This window comes from Sorex fumeus, unplaced genomic scaffold (genome assembly GCF_029834395.1).
Source record: "Sorex fumeus unplaced genomic scaffold, SorFum_2.1 ptg000094l, whole genome shotgun sequence".
Lineage (NCBI taxonomy): Eukaryota > Metazoa > Chordata > Mammalia > Eulipotyphla > Soricidae > Sorex > Sorex fumeus.
In genome coordinates, this window is record NW_026606151.1 from 12,788,068 (window position 1) to 12,807,197 (window position 19,130).

Genomic DNA, 19,130 nt, shown 5'->3' on the forward strand with positions numbered 1-19,130 from the left:
CGGTTGGAGAGCGCGCGCGCGCGCCCTCGTGCGCGCCCTCGCCGGACCGCTCGGAGCCGGCCCCGCCCCCTGAGTCCAGGCCCCGCCCCTCACCTACCCACCCACCCCGCGCAGACGCAGTTCCGTCCGGAGCTGCGTTTCTGCTCCCGGCCTCGGGGGGGCGGGGCCCCCGGGCCAGCGGGCGCCTGCGCAGAGCCGCGGGCGGGCGCCGCCGGGCGGACGCGCCGTCGGGGCCGTGATAAGCGGAGTTTGCGGCGCGGCCATGGACGTCGGAAGCTTCCTGGAGGCTGGGCTGGAGGCGGAGCTGGCGGAGGGCGAGCCCGAAGCCAAGAAGCGGAGACGGCAATGTGCGGAGTTCGCCGCCGTGGCCAGCTGCGACGCCGCCGTCGCGCAGTGCTACCTGGCCGAGAACGACTGGGAGATGGAGGTGCGGCTCGGGCCGGCCGGCTGGCGGGGGCGGCGGGGGCGGCGGGGGCGGGCGGGCCGCCCCTCACGGCCTGTCCGTTCGCTTTTGCAGAGGGCGCTGAACTCCTACTTCGAGCCCCCGGTGGAGGAGAGCATCCTGAAAGGCTCCCCCGGGAGCCCCCCTAAGCCCGAGTCGTGAGTGCGGCGCGCAGCCCGGCAGTGTCGGATGTGGGGGGCGCGGGGGTGGGGGGACGTGAGGGTGTGATCTGCGGGGGGTGTGTGAGTGTGTGTGCGAGGACGTATGGGTATGGTTGTGAGTGTGTGAGGATGTCTATGTGTGTGGTTTAGTGTGTGAGGATGTATGGGTGTGTGGTTGTGGTTGTGTGAGGATGTGTGTGTGTGTGTTTCTGTGTGAGGATGTATGGGTGTGTGGTTTAGTGTGTGAGGAGGTGTGTGTGTGAGGATGTATGGGTGTGTGGATGTGTGTGTGTGAGGATGTACGTGTGTGATGGTGTGTGTGAGGATGTATGTGTGTGTGGTTTAGTGTGTGAGGATGTATGGGTGTGTGGTTGTGGTTGTGTGAGGATGTGTGTGTGTGCTTCTGTGTGAAGATGTATGGGTGTGTGGTTTAGTGTGTGAGGAGGTGTGTGTGAGGATGTATGGGTGTGTGGATGTGTGTGTGTGTGAGGATGTACGTGTGTGATGGTGTGTGTGAGGATGTATGTGTGTGATTGTGTGTGTGAGAGGATGTCTGTGTGAGTGGTTTAGTGTGTGAGGATGTATGTGTGTGATTGTGTGAGAGGATGTATGTGTGTGGTTTAGTGTGTGAGGATGTATGGGTGTGTGGTTGTGGTTGTGTGAGGATGTATGTGTGTGTGCTTGTGTGTGAGGATGTGTGTGTGAGGATGTATGGGTGTGTAGATGTGTGTGAGGATGTATGTGTGTGTGATTGTGTGCGTGTGTGAGAGGATGTATGGGTGTGGATGTGTTGTGCGAGGATGTGTGGGTGTGGTTGTGTGAGGATGTATATGTGTGTGGTTGTGTGTGAGAATGTATGTGTGTGTGATTGTGTGTGAGGAAGTATGTGTGGGAGTGAGGATATGTGTGCTTGCATGTGTGGTGCTGGAGCTTCTCTCGTGACATGTGGAAACATCGGGGGTTCTGTGAGTGGGTCGGGTGCCCCGGGTGTGTGTGTCTGTGGAGTATTGGGGGGGTCCTTGCAGGTAGATCAGGCGTCCCCGGGTGTGTGTGTGTCTGTGTGGGGGCGTCGCGGACCTATGGATGGGTGGGATGTCCCAGCTGTGTGTGTATCTGTGTTGGGAGCATCATGGTGTGTGTGTATCTGTGTGGGAGCATCAGGGACCTGTAGATGGGTTGGGCATCGCCGGGTGTGTGTGTGTGTCTGTGTCTGTGTGTGTGTGTGTCTGTGTCTGTGTGTCTGTCCGTGTCCCAGGCAGGGACCTTGGGCGGGCGGGGTGGTGCCCAAGCCAGAGCTTCTCTCCTGATGTGCTAATTGTCCTATGTAACTGGAAGTCCCGGCAGTGTGACTTCTCTTTTTGGGGGGTCGAGGTCCATATTAGGTGGTGCTCAGGGCTCCCTCCTGGCTTTGCTCTCAGGGATCACACCTGGCGGTGCTTAGGGACCAGGTTGGGTGCAGGAGGTTGAACCTGGGTAGGTCAGGTGTTAGGCAAGCACCTGCTGTTCTTTCGCTCTGCCCTCCATCTCTCCCAGTATGACTTTTGGTTGGAATTAGAATGTGGGTTTAACTGGTTGACTGGAAGTTCCATAAAGATCATGGATGCACCCCAGGCAGCCAGAGAGTAGGGTCATGTGATGACACGATGAGCTGACAAGGAAAGGGGAAGTGGCCCGTGAGTCCAGACGGGAGGAAGGACATTCTTTGGACAGCAGGGGAGACCACAGATTGATCCCTGGCACTGATAACGATTCCTGCCCCACCTCATCCCTACCACCATCTGGAATGGTCACTGAACACCACAGGGTGTGGCTTAAAAAAAAAAACAATGGAGGGAAATAGTCTGAAATTGATGGAGATTTACCTTGCAAATAGACACAAAAGGACATCTCTGTTTTCAGAGCTTTTTTGGCAATCTGCCTAGGACTGTAATCTGCCTACAACTACGGGCAGTGGGGCCTTGGGTACTTTTGGTGGTGGTGGGGTACATTAACTTATATTTTAATACCATACACGTTAATGCTGTTGTAACCTCAGAGCTATAATGATAATAAGCTAGGACCAGAGAGAGCTCAAGGTGCTGTGGTGCTGTAAAATTGTAATACCAGGGTTTAGGGTAAGGAAGGAGACAAGCTTGAGCTCGTGTCCAGGTCTACACCAACCTAGTGGCTTCAAGACAAGGACCCAGACTCTAATTTTTGTCAACATTTTATCATATATCGTTACATAAGCTACTCATTCTTTGTGGTTAGCAAAAGACTATTTCTGGCACTAGTATTGTTGATATGGCACATGGTGCTTGAGCCCACTTGCTGGGCCCAAGGATTTTCCAAGTGGGGTCAGGTTGGCTAGTTATGCATGGTTTCATTTCTGGGGAAACCGAAACTTTCAGTTCCAGGAACTGAACCTGAGGCCTAGCCGATTTTTCTCATATCTGCTATATGTCATGATGGTGCCATTGCTTAATTGTGTGGCTCATTTCTTCAGTGGGAGTGGGGAGTGGGGATGTTTATTCCCGGCAATGCACTGAGGATAGTTTGAAACATAGCCCAAGCCCAGATCCAGCAGTATCCTCCAGCACTATAGGCCCGGCCTTTCACCACTCCCAGATCAGCTGAGTGGTATACTGGTGCATGGTTTAAGTGGTAAAGAACATGTCTTGCATGTAGGAGTCTTTTTGTTTGTTTCATTTTGTTTTAGGGCCACACCCTGTGGTGCTCAGGGCATACTCTGGCTCTGTGCTCAAGAGATCATGTCTTACGGATTCAGGGGACCGCATAGCATGTTGGTGGATATCTCTGCAGCCTTTTGGGCCACACTTGGCAGTGCTCAGGGGTTATTCCTGCCTCTACACTTAGCAGTAACTCAAGGTGGTGCTCAGGGAACCAGATGGGATACTGTGGATTGAATTGGGGTTGGTCCATATGCAAGGCAAGTACCCTACCAACTTGCCTCTCTGGCCCAGATAAAGGCATTTTGATGACACTGAAGAATATAAAGCTGGTTTTATATAAGGGAGCATATATTTGGACAGTATGGTAAGAATAATCTTTTGCTTAATCATGTGACTTCTGCTTTTTTTACAGGTAGTTGCTTTAGGGTTCTTTTATTTGTCTTTAAAATGAGGGCTGCAAATACAGAGTAATTATAAGTCAGCTTATATATTATTTCCAAAATTGTATTTCTTTCTAATATTTATTATTAAATCACTGTTGGACTTCTCTGTCATACACAAAGTGGGTCGCAGTTCATGGTTATAAAATTTTGAATCAGACCAAAGTTCAGAGTCTAGTTCTTAAACATGCAAGAGAATTGAGAGTTATTCTTCCCCGTCATGGGACCCTGCAGGTCATGCCCATAAACTGCCAGCCCAGTTCCCAAGCTGTCTGGAATAGCTAACCTGTGAGGACACTCCAGGGATCTTAGAGGCAAAGGCTCCCAAGTACTAACCCAGAGAAGTGAAGGACTGACTCAGGGGACCTGTGATTCCCCAACAGTATTTATAAATCAGTGGTTAATTGTTGACATGGCTAGAGATACTTGCATCACCATGTAGAGTCTTCAAGGCAAATAAGCTTTGTCTCTGAGCACATTCCCCTACCTGCTCCCCTCCCCCTCGACTGCTCACAACCCGTTAACTTTCCTTTGTGTCTCCCACTTACCATGTCTCCCTCATTCTGCTCGTACTGCATTCTCTGTACCTCTAATTGCCATATACCCTGAATAAAATTGTTACCCATCAGTCAGTCATCTATGTCTGTTGATCATCAGTCCATAGGTGGCAGTATTGGCTTGTTGCACCCAGTTCTCCCATGCTACCCAACAGCACAAAATTCAGTTTATAGATTACTTCCTAGGTTGTATTTCTTTCTTAAAAAAAATTGTTGGGGCTGGAGTGATAGCGGTAGGGTGTTTGCCTTGTATAGGGTTGACCAGGGTTCAATCCTCAGCATCCCGTATAGTTCCCTGAGCACCGCCAATAGTAATTCCTGAGTGCAGAGCCAGGAGTAACCCCTAAGCATTGCTGGGTATGACCCAAAAAGGCCAGAAAAAAAATTACTGAATCACTGTGAAAATTGTGTTTATTTTCGATCTGCCAGTGTTGACCTAACCGTTGAAGAAGAAACAGCTGAACCCAGTAGTTCTAAAGCCAGCTCGTCTGAAAAGACTCAGCAAGAAGATGGCAGCACATTCTCTGTCATCACCTGGAATATTGATGGATTAGATTTAAAAAATCTGCAAGAGAGGGCTCGAGGTGTCTGTTCATATTTAGCTTTGTAAGTATTACTTCTTTTATGATAGTCATATACAAAGTAGGCAGCAGTTCAGGGTTTATAAAATTTAAATCAGACCAAAGTTCAGTCTAGTTCTTACACATGCAAGAGAATTTAGAGTCTTTTTTCCTCCCAACCCCCTCATGGGACCCTGCAGCCCACAAACTGCGTCAGGCTGCTATTTAAGCTTCTTAACGGCCATGATCCAGAAACACGTAAAAGAATCTCCGAACCAAGCAACTCAGAAATTTCTCCAGACCCTAATTATCTAAAATTTTAGAATTCCAGGAGCACGCAACCTCAAGAGCAGCTGTGCAGCATCTTAGCTATTCATAATCAGCAATACAGAAGAGAATATGGGGGAGCTTGTCTGCCATAGAGGCAGGGGAAGGCATTGGGTGGGGGGAATACTGAGGATATTGGTGGTGGAAGATGTGCACTGGTGGAGGGTTGGGTGTTCTATCATTGTTTGAAACTCAAACATGAAAGCTTTGTAACTGTCTTTCATGGTGATTCAACTAAAAAAAGTAATTAAAAAAAAGAATTGAGAGTACGGCCAGAGCGTTAGTAGGGTAGGGTGCTTGCCTTGCAAGAATTGAGAATAACTGCCCTTAGAACAAAATGGTAGCTTGGAATGAATCAGTAGTACTAAGTTTACTAAGAGCCAGTGACTGGAGGTATTCCACTATACACCTCAACCCCTACAGCGTGTAAGGCACTTACCTTGTATGAGGTTGACCTGAATTTGATTCCTGGCACCATGTACAGTCCCCAAGTCCACCAGGAGTGATCCCTGAGCACAGAGCCGGAATAAACCCTGAGCACAGCCAGGTGTTGCCAAAGACACCCCTCCCTCACCACCACCAAAGGGGAAAAAAAGGAATATTAGATGTCCTAGGGGATAATTTTTTGTTTCTTGTGAAAATTTTTTAATCTAAGTAGTGGCAGATGAATTGGTATACCTGGTTTATCATCAATTAATGTTTCTAATTAGGTACAACCCAGATGTGGTATTTCTACAGGAAGTTATTCCCCCATATTTTAGCTACCTAAAGAAGAGAGCAAAAAATTATGAAATTATTACAGGTAACAATTTTCTATTACTTGTCTTTTTCTTTAAAAAAAGTCAATGAAAAAGAAATCAAATTAGCCTATTGTAGTACAGACAAGAAAAAGTAAAAATATAGTAAATTTGAGAAAAATAAGCCAACGTTAGTATCTGGCGTTTGGCTTATTTATATATACTAACAGTATGAGAATGTTACTCAGTTTAATATTATAGGTTAAAAAATACTTGACAGCTGAAGAGAAAGAATGGGTTAAGACACTTGCAGGCTGAAGCCATAGCACAGCAGGTTGGGCATGTGACTGACCTAGGTTTGGTCCTTGGTATGGTCCCCTGAACCTCACCGAGTATGTTCCACCCCTCAAAAAAAAAAAAAAGAAAAAGAAAAAACCCAAAAAACCACCGAAAACAAAAAACAAATATTTGCCTTGCATGTGGTGAACCTAGTTTGATTTACAGCATGGAATGGTCCCCCAAGAACATCTGAGCTTCTCTGTGTGTACCTTCATTGCCTCCACCACCCCCACCTCCAAAAAGCGTTGAAATGATTTTTCAAGAAAATACAGGGGCTACAGTGATAGGGCTAGTAAGTACAGTGAGCAGGCTATTGGCTTTTCATGCAGCCGACTTGGGTTTGATCTCCAGCGTACCATATGGTCCTCCCTCCCCCCGGCACTGTCAGGAGTAATTCCTGAGTGCAGTGCAGAACCAAGAGTAACCCTTGAGCATTACTTAGGTTGTGTCCCAATAATAAATACATATATACACACACACACACACACATATATATATATATTGCTCAAATCCGAATACTGTATGGTCTTTTGGTGAAATTGTTATAATATTAAGTAGTAATAACCACATTGAAATTATGTAGTGTTTTTTTGTTTTGTTTTGTTTTGTTTTTTAAATTCTGGACCACACCTAGCTCTGCTCAGGGTTTACTCCTGACTCTGTTAAGGATCTTATACAGTGGCAGGAATCAAACCAAGGTCAGCACATGTATGCAAATACCTTAGTTGCTGCACCTTCTCTCTTGCCCATGGCTATGCTTTTTTTTTTATCGTCTCGTCATTTTCTCTTTAATTTTATTTCTTTTTTTTTCTCCAGTTTTAATACTGACTAGTTTAACTTTCTATTTCTCTTTATTTCTCTTTTGCTTTTAATGTACACTTTGCTCAAGCGGGCCCAGTAACATCTCCATTGGAGACTTTGTTGTTACTGTGTCTGGCATATCGAATACTCTCGGTAGCTTGCCGGGCTCTCCCGAGAGGGGCGGAGGAATCAAACTCGGGTCGGCCATGTTGGCCGCGTGCAAGGCAAACGCCCTACCGCTGTGCTATTTTTGTCTAAATCTCATGTTTTATTTAACTTAATATTCACATGGTACATAAATTTCTCCTTCCTTTGTTTTTTTTTTTTTGGACATACCTGGCACTGCTCTGGGCTACCCCTGGCAGTACTCAGGGGACTAGATCGGATGCTGGGGTTGAACCCAGCTCAGCTGCATATTTATTAGGCAAACACCCTCCCTGCTATACTATTCCTCCAGCCCAATGTACTACATGATTTTCACTTTGATCTTAATCCAGAATTGCTGAAGACAATATGCTATTGGTCTCTCTCACCAGTTCTTCTGCTTTGTGGTACCACTTTTTGCAATTTCATGAAGATTCTTTTTACTGCTCTGCACTTCTTGTTTTCTGATTCCTAGATTTTCAGCCTTGGTTTATTTAGTACTAGTGCATGGGGGTGTAAAAATTTTGAATTCTAGGATATTTGGAAATGTCTGTTCTGTTCTCATAGTTTGCTGGACATAGATTTTTAGGTGTAAAGTTATTTCCCCTCAGAATTTTGAAAGGTATTTTTTCTGAAGGCAGGAGTCAGGTCCGCTCCCAGATTGGGCTGGCGAGGTCAGCGTTGTGGTACAGGGGTCCAGCAGGGCCATGCCCTCAGGCACTGCATCTGATAGTGTTTAAGGGACCATACATAGTGCTTTGGATTGAACCAGCGTAAAAAACTATGCATGCAGAAGGTTGTGTGTTCGTGGGCTCTCTGGACGGCTCTTGCTCACTGCCCGCGTTCGGTGCCCTAGAGCCGCTGTGTATGGCCTAGATTGGGACGGCTGTTGGCCAAGGGCAGACGAAGGAAGAGACGAGGGCCAGGCCAGTTGATCTTTGTAGCAGTTTATTACAAGGAAGTTTATCCCATAGAAGAAATTTATGTTATGGAGGGCCTAGGTTCTCTCAAGCACATACTCTCCTTGCTAGTCTCTCTGTGGTCCATCTTCAGCCTTGCTCTCTCTTTCTCCAGCTCCCTTCTAGTTTGGGCTGACATTCCACCCAGTCAGGTAGCCAAATCAACCTAAGAAAGCCCTTTCTGACTGCCCCAGGCAAAATACCTCCTTAAGGTGTTTTTCTCTTTTCCTCAGTCCAATAAACTATCAACTATTCCTGAGGCTATGCAGGAAGGACAGAACAGTGTTATCCTACAAACCAGGGTTGATTGTGAGCACAGAAAGTACCTTTCCTCCTTTACTAGCTTTCTAGGCTGTTAAGTTTTAATCTCCTTTCCTTGTTTGGTTGGTTGGTTGGTAGTAAGACCATAACCTAAGCTATTACACCCAGCAGTGCTTAGGGCTTACTTACTCCTTATAATGCTTAGGAGATCATATGAGGTGCCCAGGATACCATCATGCAAGGCAAGCCCTGCATGTACAGCGGTACTGTCTCTCCAGCCCCAACAGAGACTTAGGTTTTAATCTCTTAACTGTCATTTTTTGTTATAGACTATCGCCTCTAGCTTGAAGGTGGGTGCTGGTCTCCTCAAAAAGTTTATTTAAATGATTATTCAGGGAGCCAAAGTAATAGTATAGCTAGGTAGGGCTTTTGCCTTGCACACAGCTGACCCGGATTTGATCCCCAACATCCCACATGGTCCCCGGAGCTAGCCAGTAATGATTCCTGAGCACAGACCCAGGAGTAACCCCTGTGTGTCACCAGAACTGACCCCAAACCTAAACAAGACTAAACAAACTCATAAAAAAATAAATGATCATTCAGATAGATTTGTAGACTGACCTGAAGAGTGAGTGAGGGCTTCAGGGCAAAGAGAACCTAGGAGAGAATTGGCTTTTTTTGCAAGGTTGCTGGATGCCGGGTTTTTTTTTTTTTTTTTGGTCACACCCAGCTGATGCTCAGGTGTTACTCCTGGCTCTGCACTCAGGAATTACTCCTGGCAGTGCTCAGGGGACCATATGGGATACTGGGAATCGAGCCCAGGTCGGCCATGTGCAAGGCAAATGCCCCACCCGCTGTGCTATTGCTCCAGTCCCTGGATGCTGGTTTTAAAATTTTTTTGTTGTTGTTGGGTTGGCCCTCCAGGTTTATTTCCAGTCCAGTTAGTTTGATTTGTGTCTTTTCACTAAATGTTGAGGCATTTCTTAGTGAGGATTCTCTGGGTGTTGATTTCTCTTTGCTTACATCCTTTTTGGGTCCTGCTGGTTGTTTCCATGATTCTTGTAGGCAAAAAAGTTCCATGTTCAGAATGTAGGGCCAGAGAGAGCATAGGGATTAAGGTGCTTGCCTCTCATCCCCAGACCCCGTTTGATCCCTGGTCCTACTAGGGGGTCACTCCCGAGAATAGGGCTAGGAACAGCCCTGAGTACCCATGGGTGTGACCAGCCTCCCTCTTTTCCCTCCCCTACCTTCAAGCCCCCAAAATGTAGAGGCAGTTATTCTCTCCTTGTCATTGACTTCCTGTCACGCATAGCCTGTCCAGTCCATTCCCACAGTGTCATACTGGCCTTTCATGGACACGACGATGGATGCTCAGTGGAGCCAGCCTGGTAGTGATGAGGCGTTCCCTAATAGTTTCTTTTTTGGTTTTGTTTTTGTTTTGAGGCCACACCTGGTGGTGCTCAAAACTTACTCCTGGCTCTTGCTCAGGGATGACTCCTGGTGGGACTCCGGGACTAGAGCAGGAGGAAAGGTAAAGAATATGAATCCCTGGAGCAATAGCAAAGTGGGTAGGGCGTTTGCTTTGCACGCGGCTGACCCGGGTTCGATTCCCAGCATCCCATATGATCCCCCAAGCACTGCCAGGAGTGATTCCTGAGTGCAGAGCCAGGAGTAACCCCTGAGCATCACCGGATGTGACCCAAAAAGAAAAAAGAAAAAAAATAACAATAATATGAATCCCCAGTGGTGCTGATGGGATTGACCCGGGAAGGCCACTTGCGAGGCAGGTACCTTCCCACTGACCTGTCTCTTTGGCCCAACATTTTTATTTCTTTGCTTTTGCTTTGGTGTCTTCATGTTCACTTCTTCCTTTATTCTTACATATTCTTCAGGTACTAAGAAGCTTATAACAGTTCTGTCTTACTGAACAGGGCCAGATACAACTTAAGCCCCTACAGGGACCCACTCCTCCTCTGCTTCCCCCCTCCCCCCAACACACACACAGAGGTTAGTGATAAATTGATTGTGGAATAAACTGTTCTTTGGGGAACCCCCATCACCACCAGTTGTCAGTATATCATATTTTAAAAGGCCTTTCAGTTTGACTAAAATGTATTCTTTACTGTTCCTTCTTCTATATTCTAATATACTGGGTTGGAAACGGGGTCATGTGTTCGTTACACCGTCTTGCTAGGAACTTTCTTGTGACTCGGTGCATATACTCTACTCAACTCCTCTATTTTCAGTCCTAATGTCAGCTCATTTCCCTCTCCTTCCTTCCAGCATTTGAGGCTGTAAAAGTCTAAATTCTCTTTGAACATCTTATTTTAGTGCAGTCATCACTTGACTACAAGGACTTGCGGATGTGGGTGGGGGAGCCTTTCTGTTTATCCCCTGTACATAGACCTTAAACTAGCCCTCCCAGTCTTCGTTCAGCATCTGGTTTACTAATTTTTGTTGTTCAATTATTTTGATGAAACAAATCCACTTGCTTTTACTCCATGGCCTCTGCTGTAGGCTAGCCCAGTGCTTCCTTCTCTTCCAATAAACTAGTTACCATTTACTTGTTTTCTAAAAATCTGTTAAAAGTGTTTTGCTTGCTTTCTAAAAATCTGCCCACTATTTTTTTTCTTGCAAGTTTTCCCTTTCTGATTTTCTTTTTTTATCTGATGCTTCCAGAGTAAGAAGTAAATGCATTTCACTTTACCTCAGCTTCAGTCTCTTTGCCTTTCAGAATTTTCTTGTTTGATATTGGCAAATGGTGTCATTTTTTAAAAAATTGCCCTCTAATTTCCCCCTTCCCTTTTTTTCCCCTTTGTTGTTGTTTTTATGATGCTCAGGGATTGCATACACTTGGTTGTGGTACACTGGAGATTGCACGTTTGTTGTGGTGCCAGGAACCCCAAACAGCATAGCTATGGGGACTGCACTTTGCCTGTGATGCAGTGCTAAGAATTGAACTTGTGGTCTCACTGTCTTCTTGCTTGCAAGGCAGAGCCTGCTGCTGAATTGTTGCTGGGCCTCTCCATTTTTGCAAAGTGATTTCTTTTTTGGTTTTCGGGACACACCTGGCGCACTGCTCAGGGCTTACTCCTATCTCTGTACTCAGAATTACTCCTGATAGTGCTGAGGCTTAAACTTGGGTAGGCTACCTGCAAGGCAGTCACCCTACCTATTGTAGTATCTGTGGCCCCCGCTCCACTTTTATTTTTGTATTTTGCATGTACTTCCAGTTGCAGAAGTATTTTGGCAGGGGCAGGGAAATCCTATATCTTCAACTGTTTTGGAATAGTTCACTTGCAGTATCCTTTTAAATTTGTTATTTAAAAAAAAAATCTTCAGTAGGGGAACTTGTGATACATGAAAATACTCTTGACATCTTAACCAATTTTTTTCCACAAACATCTGAAGGTAATGAACAAGGATATTTCACAGCCATAATGTTGAAGAAATCAAGAGTGAAATTTAAAAGCCAAGAGATTATTCATTTTCCAAATACACAAATGATGAGAAATCTTCTGTGCGTGCACGTAAGTAATTTTTACAAAGGGTCACTTGTATGGTGAAGGATGGAATAGTTCTTTTTTTGAAAAAAAAAATAGTTGAAGCATTATTTAATTTATTGAAGCATAACAATGAATCCATATATGTTGATATAAATATTTTATTTATTTTTTTATGTAGGAGTACTGCTATTTATTCAGCCACTGATTAGCTGATTGAATTGGGCATGAACTCCACCTTTTTTTCTTTATTTTTTATAATTTTATTTATCGAATCATGGAATTGTTCTTTAGTGATGAGTTTAAAGCAGTATGTGATTCATGATAATGTGATTATCTGGATTTGGTGTAATTTATACAGGTGTGATATATAATGATGCACACCTAAAGCCTACGTAATGTTATGATGAAATTTTTAGTAAAATACTTTTAAAATAAAAACTACCCTTTAGAGAAACTAGATGTTCCTTTGTTAGATTCTTTAAGAGATCTTTCAGAACTTTGCAAGTTACTTTTTTACATAAGTTACAAATGCTGACAAACTTAAAGAAATGAAATATTTGATCCTTTTATTGCTTTCTTAAATGTATCAGTTTGCTAACATTCCACATTTCTACATTTTTTAGTTTGTTTTAGTTTTGGGTCGGCCATGTTGGCTGCGTGCAAGGCAAACGCCCTACCGCTGTGCTATTGCTCCACAAGCGGCCAACATGGCCGACCCGAGTTCGATTCCTCCGCCCCTCTCGGAGAGCCCGGCAAGCTACCGAGAGTATTCGATATGCCAGACACAGTAACAACAAAGTCTCCAATGGAGACGTTACTGGGCCCGCTCGAGCAAATCGACGATCAACGGGAGGGCCTTTACCTTTACCTTTACCTTTAGTTTTGGGGCCACATCCAGCAGTGCTCAGGTGCTATCCTTAGCTCGTTGTTTAGGTATTGCTCTGAGGGACCCTTTGCTAGAGGGAACATTTGGTACCAGGGATTGAACCCTGAGTTCAAATGATGAGAAATGTTTTGTCTGCGCATGTAGGTAATGCAAAATACGCTCTGCAGCCCATTGAGCTATTGCCTTGTCCCCTGTAAAGTAGGTATTGACTAAGCGCGCTGTTTATGGTAAAGTGTTAGACTCTGGGGCTTACAAAACGAGTCAAATAGATCTTGCTTTCACACATAATGTTAGTAAGAAAAAGATTGCATGTATTGTCACTAAAGTAAAGAAAATGCATAAATGTACCATGGAAGGTTAGAGAAAAGGCAATTAACCTTGCTAGATTTTTTTTTTTTTTTTTTGCTTTTTGTGTCACACCTGGCGATGTACAGGGGTTACTCCTGGCTCTGCACTCAGGAATCACCTGTGGCAGGGCTCAGGGGACCATATGGGATGCTGGCAATCGAACCCGAGTCGGCTGCGTGTAAGGCAAACGCCCTACCCGCTGTGCTATTGCTCCAGCCCCTCCTTGCTAGATTTTTAGGGAAAGATCCACAAAGAAAATTATATTGGACCCTGCAAAATAAGGTGATGTCAACATTAACAGGTGCAAATGGCACGTATGTGGGCATCAATTAGCTTTTTATTCATTTAACTAGCATTTTTTTGACTATTAATTGCCAGACTTTTGATTATGTATCAGTAAGCAAAGCATTTTTGTTTTCAGCTGACTCAGCGGTTTGTAGGAGGGAAATAATTGTGCTGTAATTCAGCTTAGAGGACTTGAAAAATGGCTGTTGTGCTGTAGGAGTATAAAGCGGGAGCTAACTAGTTACCTGAGGAAGTACTCGTAATAGAGGTGACATTTAAGTTAGTGTTTGCTAAGTTGTCTGTGGGAGCACTGTTAGCACTTTATACTTGGATCTATAGTGATTATATGATTTTCCTCCATGATAATCAAATAATTGCTGATTCTACTGTCTAGTTAAGCATTGGTGCTGACTGGATAATTTTTCTGACTAAATTTATCCTGTTGCAGGTGAGTATTTTGGGGAATGAACTTTGCCTTATGACTTCCCATTTGGAGAGCACCAGAGGGCATGCACCAGAGCGAATGAATCAGTTTAAAATAGTTTTAAAGAAAATTCAGGAGGCACCAGAGGCATCTGCAGTTATATTTGCAGGAGATACAAATTTAAGGGATCAAGAGGTGAGTAACAAGGTTAGTTTAATCTTTGTAGACAGATGTTGCTGTGGAAATGTCAGTTCAGTCTTTATAGTAGAATGTGCTGTGGAGATCACTTTAAAGCTCATTTGTCAAAAACCTTTTTTTCTATTGAAAATGTCTAAAAAGCCCTTGCAGATGCACCTCAGCAAATCGCCTGTGCTATATGCCTCGAACCCAGGAAGTAGAGCAATAGTAAAAATAGCCTGATTAAGAAATGAGCAGAAAGATTTGATTATTTCTCTGTATCACTGTATCATGATACTGGTATTTGGCCATCTGTATATTATCTTCTTTAGAGAAATAATATGCCCATCATTGTTACTGGTATTTGGCATATTGGGTACGCCACGGGGAGTTTGCCAGACTCTGCCGTGTGGGTAGGTTACATTCTGCCTGCCAAGTTGTCCAAAGCAAGCATGAGATAATAAAATGTCTTCCGGGAGCTGGGTTTTATAGTCTCTGGGTCTTGGCCGTTGATGGGATTACACAGTGCTGGGGGGCATTGGTGGGTGTGACCCCTGCCTACTGGAAGATGCAGGATCTGAGTGGAGGATGCTCAGCCCTGATCCGAGCCGGCTTGGAGATCTCAGCCCTGGGACCCGCATGCCTTTGTTCCTCTGCCGGTACCTTCATGCGTGTGGAGAGTGGTCTCAGCATGGTTGTGGCTGGTTCTGGAGGTCTTCAGCTGCCGGAGCCCTGGTCGGGGCGGGGAGGGAAACTCAACCCACCCCCTTTCAAGGGGCCCCGGTGAGGACAGCCAGGTGCAGGGGCAGGAGACTCTGTGCTGTTTGACGAAAAACTGAATGATCTGATTGTGATCACTGTATCACTATCATCCTGTTGGTCATCTGTTGCCTCGAGCAGGCCCCTGTAGCATCTCCTTTGTCCTAGCCCTGAGATTTTAAAACGTGCCACATTCGAGGCTCTTTCAGGGTCAGAAGAATGAGACCCATCATTGTTACTGGTTTTTGGCATATTGAATATGCCATGGGGAGTTTGCCAGACTCTGCCGTGTGGGCAGGATACCTTTGATAGCCTCCCAGGTTCTACAGATTAAGACCTAGATAATAAGATGTCACATGGCCACAAATGGGCCACACACTTCCGGGAGCAGGGTTTTATAGTCTCTGGGTCTTGGCCGTTGATGGGCTTACATGGCGCTGGGGGCAGTTGGTGGGTGTAACCCTCACCTGGAAGGTGGGGGATCTGGGTGGAGGAGGCCCCAGTCCCAATCCGAGCAGGCTTGGAGATTTACGCCCTGGGTCCTGCACACCTGGGTTCCTCTGCCAGTTCCTTCATGTGTGAGGTTCGTCCGAACGTGTGGAGAGTGGTCTTAAGCATGGCTGTGGCTGGAACCAGAGTTCTTCAGCTGCCGGGGCTCTGCTTGGGGTGGGGAGGGCAACTCAGCCCACCCTCTTCCAAGGGGCCCCTTGGCTGTGAGGACAGCCAGGCATGGAGGCAGGAGACTGCGCTGTTCTCTTCTAGAGCAGGGTTTTATAATCTCTGGGTCTGGGCCGTTGATGGGATTACACAGCACCCGGGGGCAGTTGGTGGGTGTATTATTTCTCTAAAGAAGATAATATACAGATGGCCAATAAGTACATAAAATTTGCTTAACATCACTAAGTATTTCTAAATTGTATGTCAGAACCATAATGGGATCCCACTTTACATCTATTTGCATGGCTGGAGCCCTGTACCTTGGGTAGGGTGTTTGCTTTGCATGCAGCTTACCCAGGTTCTATCCCTGGCATCCCATGATCCCAGAGCACTGCCAGAAGTGATTCCTGAGTGCAGAGATAAGAGTCATCCCTAAACATTTCTAGATACGGCCTCAAAATCAAACCAAACAAACCCAAAAAACAAAGAACGAATTTTTTAAGATGACAAGTTCGGCAGAGATGTTTAAAACGTATGATCCTTGTGCATTGCTGTTGGGACTGTAAAATGGTGCAGCATAATATGGGAATACAAATAAAAAATTGTGAGGATACCTCTAAAAGTTAAACAGAATTTCCTTTTGATCTATGTTCCAATTCCACTTGAGTTTACACCCTAAATCAGAAAAACTGACTTTTGAGGAGATATTTTTGCAGTCATCAATATAGCAGTTTCATTCACAGTAGGTAAACTATTTGAGTGACCCAGTGTCTATCCATTGACAGATAAATGTATAAATAAAATGTAGTGCATCTCTTCCATAGAATATTATCAAACCTTTAAAAGAAAGAAAATGCTGAAACATCTACAATACAGAGAACGCTTAATTCATGCAAAGTGAAGTAAGCCCGTTATAAAAGAAAAATGTCTTATGATTCCTTAAATTATGCTTGTTATTGCTAGGGGAAGGAGAGTTAGTCTTTAAAGGCTACAGTATTTCAGTGTAGGAAAGTGGATTTTAGAGATTGATGATTGCACAATAATGTAGATACAGGTACTGCCACAAACTTTACATATTTATGCATATTTTACCATATTTTTTAAACTCCTAGAATGTGAATGGGAAAATGAATTAATATATTGCTCATTAATTTTATATAAAATAATAAAAGGCAATTGATATAAGTAATTTGCTTCAAAATTCTTAGAGTAACACTTTGCAACTTTGCTATCTTTCATTTGTGTTTTCTCTCTCTCCTCCTCCTTTTTTTTTTGTAAATTTTTGGGCCAATCCTATCAATGCTCGGGGATTCCTCCTGGTTCTGCACGCAGGAATAACTCCTGGAGGATCATACGGGATGCTGGGGATCAAGCCCGGGTTGGCCATGTGTAAGGCATGTGTCCTCCTCGCTGGACTGTCTCTCCAGCCTCAGTGTTTTTTCTTTTTTGTGGTGATATCAGGGATCAAAGTCAGGGCCTCACACAAATAGGCAAGTGCTTTACCATTGGGCAACCTTGTGGGCCTTTGTGTTCATTGTTTTTGTTGTTGTTGGAGCGATAGCACAGTGGTAGAGTGTTTGCCTTGTGCGCAGCCAGCCCGGCCCAGGCTCGATTTCGAGCAAATCGATGAACAATGGGAGGACATTGACAGTGACAGTGGGTTTTTTTTTTTTTCTTTTTGGGTCACACCCGGCGATGCACAGGGGTTACTCCTGGCTCTGTGCTCAGGAATTACCCCTGGCAGTGCTCAGGGGACCATATGGGATGCTGGGAATTGAACCTGAGTCGGCCGCGTGCAAGGCAACGCCCTACCCACTGTGCTATTGCTCCAGCCCCGTGTTCATTTTTAATAAGATATCGATGGCAATAACTGTGGACATGGGTTTTTAGCTTTCTAAAATTTAAAAAAAAATTATATTCATGAGGTTGTTCACATTAATTACATTCAACATTTCAACACCAGTTCCACCATCATTACACCTTCCCTCCACCGTTATCTCGAATTTTCCCACCACCATTCAACCCTGCCTATAACAGGCAGATGCTAGATAATTTATTTTCTATTGCCTATTATGAATATCATGAGAGGTCGCATGCCCGCTTTCGCGGTCATGTGCTTCTGGAATTCTAAAATTGTAAATGGTTGGGGTCCGGAGACATCCCTGTAGAGAGCTAATCCATTCTAAGATTCATTTGTGAGTCTCTGGATCAAGGCCAATGATGTGCTTAAATGGTGCCCGGAGGCAGTTCATGGGCATGACAGTCAGGACCCTGAAGGGGCAGAGGGACGGGAAGGGACTGCCCGTCCCCACCATGTGGCTTGGAGTCTTCATTCCCTGGTCCCAAGTACCTGGGTTTTTCTTCTGGAAGTTTGTGGCCACCCGGGGTTCATTTGGAGTGGGCAGAGAGAGGACACCCACTCCATCTGAGGGGCCCTGGTGAAATCAGCTCAGCACGGAGTCCGAAGAAATCTCCGGTGAGCATCTGTCTTCTGGGATTCAGTGCTGAGTCACTGGATCAGGGCCAGTGATACACTTAAATGGCACCTGGGTAACCATCTGAATTTTATCTGACACTCAAAGTTAGTCTATGGAGGAAGAGAAGGGACAAATTTCAGAATTCTTTAGCTGTCATATTTTGAGGGGGCGAGGCCACACCCTGCCTTCTCACCGCACTCAGGGCTACTCCTGTCTTTGTGTTCAAGGATCACTTCTGGTGGGGATCAAGAGATCATATGGTGTGCTGAGGATTGAATTTAGGAGCCCTACGCACCATATTATCTCTCCGGCCCCCCATCGTGGTATGTTTATATCACCTATTATCGTGCAGCAAAACATGTTTTATAAAATACCGAACAGTTCGATTACTTATAGTATCTAGTTGGCATTTTTGTGTTTGTTAAACTGTGACATTCTAATTTGAAATGTTACACTGAGAGGCAATACTAGTAAAGACAGATACCTTTTTAGCTTAGAACATGAAAAATGGTGAATCTTACAGTTTTTTCTTTTTTCTTTTCAGGTTGCCAAATGTGGTGGTTTACCTGACAACATTTTGGATATCTGGGAGTTTTTGGGCAAACCTAAGCATTGTCAGTATACATGGGATACACAAATGAACGATAATCTTGGAATTGCTGCTGCTTGTAAGCTCCGTTTTGATCGAATATTTTTTAGAGCAGCCTCAGAAAGTGGCCATGTTATTCCCCAAAGCATGGATCTCTTAGGGTTGGAAAAACTAGAATGTGGTCGATTTCCGAGTGATCACTGGGGTATTCTGTGTAATTTTGATGTGATCTTGTAATATGCTTTGTAGATAAGAATTGTAAAATGTTCTGAGTTGTTTTATACTGGATTTTTACAAATTTCTCTCCGATTTGAAAAGGGGGTATAATATGGAGGAATATTGGATACTGGATCATAGTAACACAAAACTGCTGTGGTGTAATTTTGAGGATTGATTATATCAGAGCTTTAGTACCAAATATTAATGTTTATTTAAATTAAAGCATAACCATTTTAGAAGATGAGACCTCCTAATGAATGAACATAGATTACTAAGTGTGTGTGTGTGTGTGTGTGTGTGTGTGTGTGTGTGTGTGTGTGTGTGTGGCTAGGGATCAAGCCAGGGCCTAGCATGTATTCTGCTGCTAAGCCACAACTCTGGCCTATCAGAGTTGTTTTTAGTC

At 44.8% G+C, this 19,130-nt stretch overlaps 1 protein-coding gene across 1 annotated transcript; it reads left to right on the plus strand.

Annotated features, from left to right (window-relative positions):
• Nucleotides 1-249: 249 nt before the first annotated feature.
• Nucleotides 250-18,937, plus strand: TDP2 (tyrosyl-DNA phosphodiesterase 2). The gene is made up of 7 exons (XM_056132519.1): nucleotides 250-427; nucleotides 518-600; nucleotides 4,702-4,878; nucleotides 5,870-5,961; nucleotides 11,812-11,930; nucleotides 13,874-14,044; nucleotides 18,464-18,937. Exons 1-7 carry the CDS (start codon nucleotides 263-265, stop codon nucleotides 18,743-18,745), a joined length of 1,089 nt encoding a protein of 362 aa, XP_055988494.1. The 5' UTR covers nucleotides 250-262; the 3' UTR covers nucleotides 18,746-18,937.
• Nucleotides 18,938-19,130: the final 193 nt, after the last annotated feature.

What these genes read in the sequence shown, in the direction of transcription:
- TDP2 (XM_056132519.1), top strand. Translation starts at nt 263, where the DNA reads ATGGACGTCGGAAGCTTCCTGGAGGCTGGGCTGGAGGCGGAGCTGGCG. An exon ending in AAATTATGAAATTATTACAG is followed by an intron (nt 5,962 to 11,811) that starts GTAACAATTTTC and finishes AAACATCTGAAG; the next exon opens with GTAATGAACAAGGATATTTC. An exon ending in CAAATTTAAGGGATCAAGAG is followed by an intron (nt 14,045 to 18,463) that starts GTGAGTAACAAG and finishes TTTTCTTTTCAG; the next exon opens with GTTGCCAAATGTGGTGGTTT.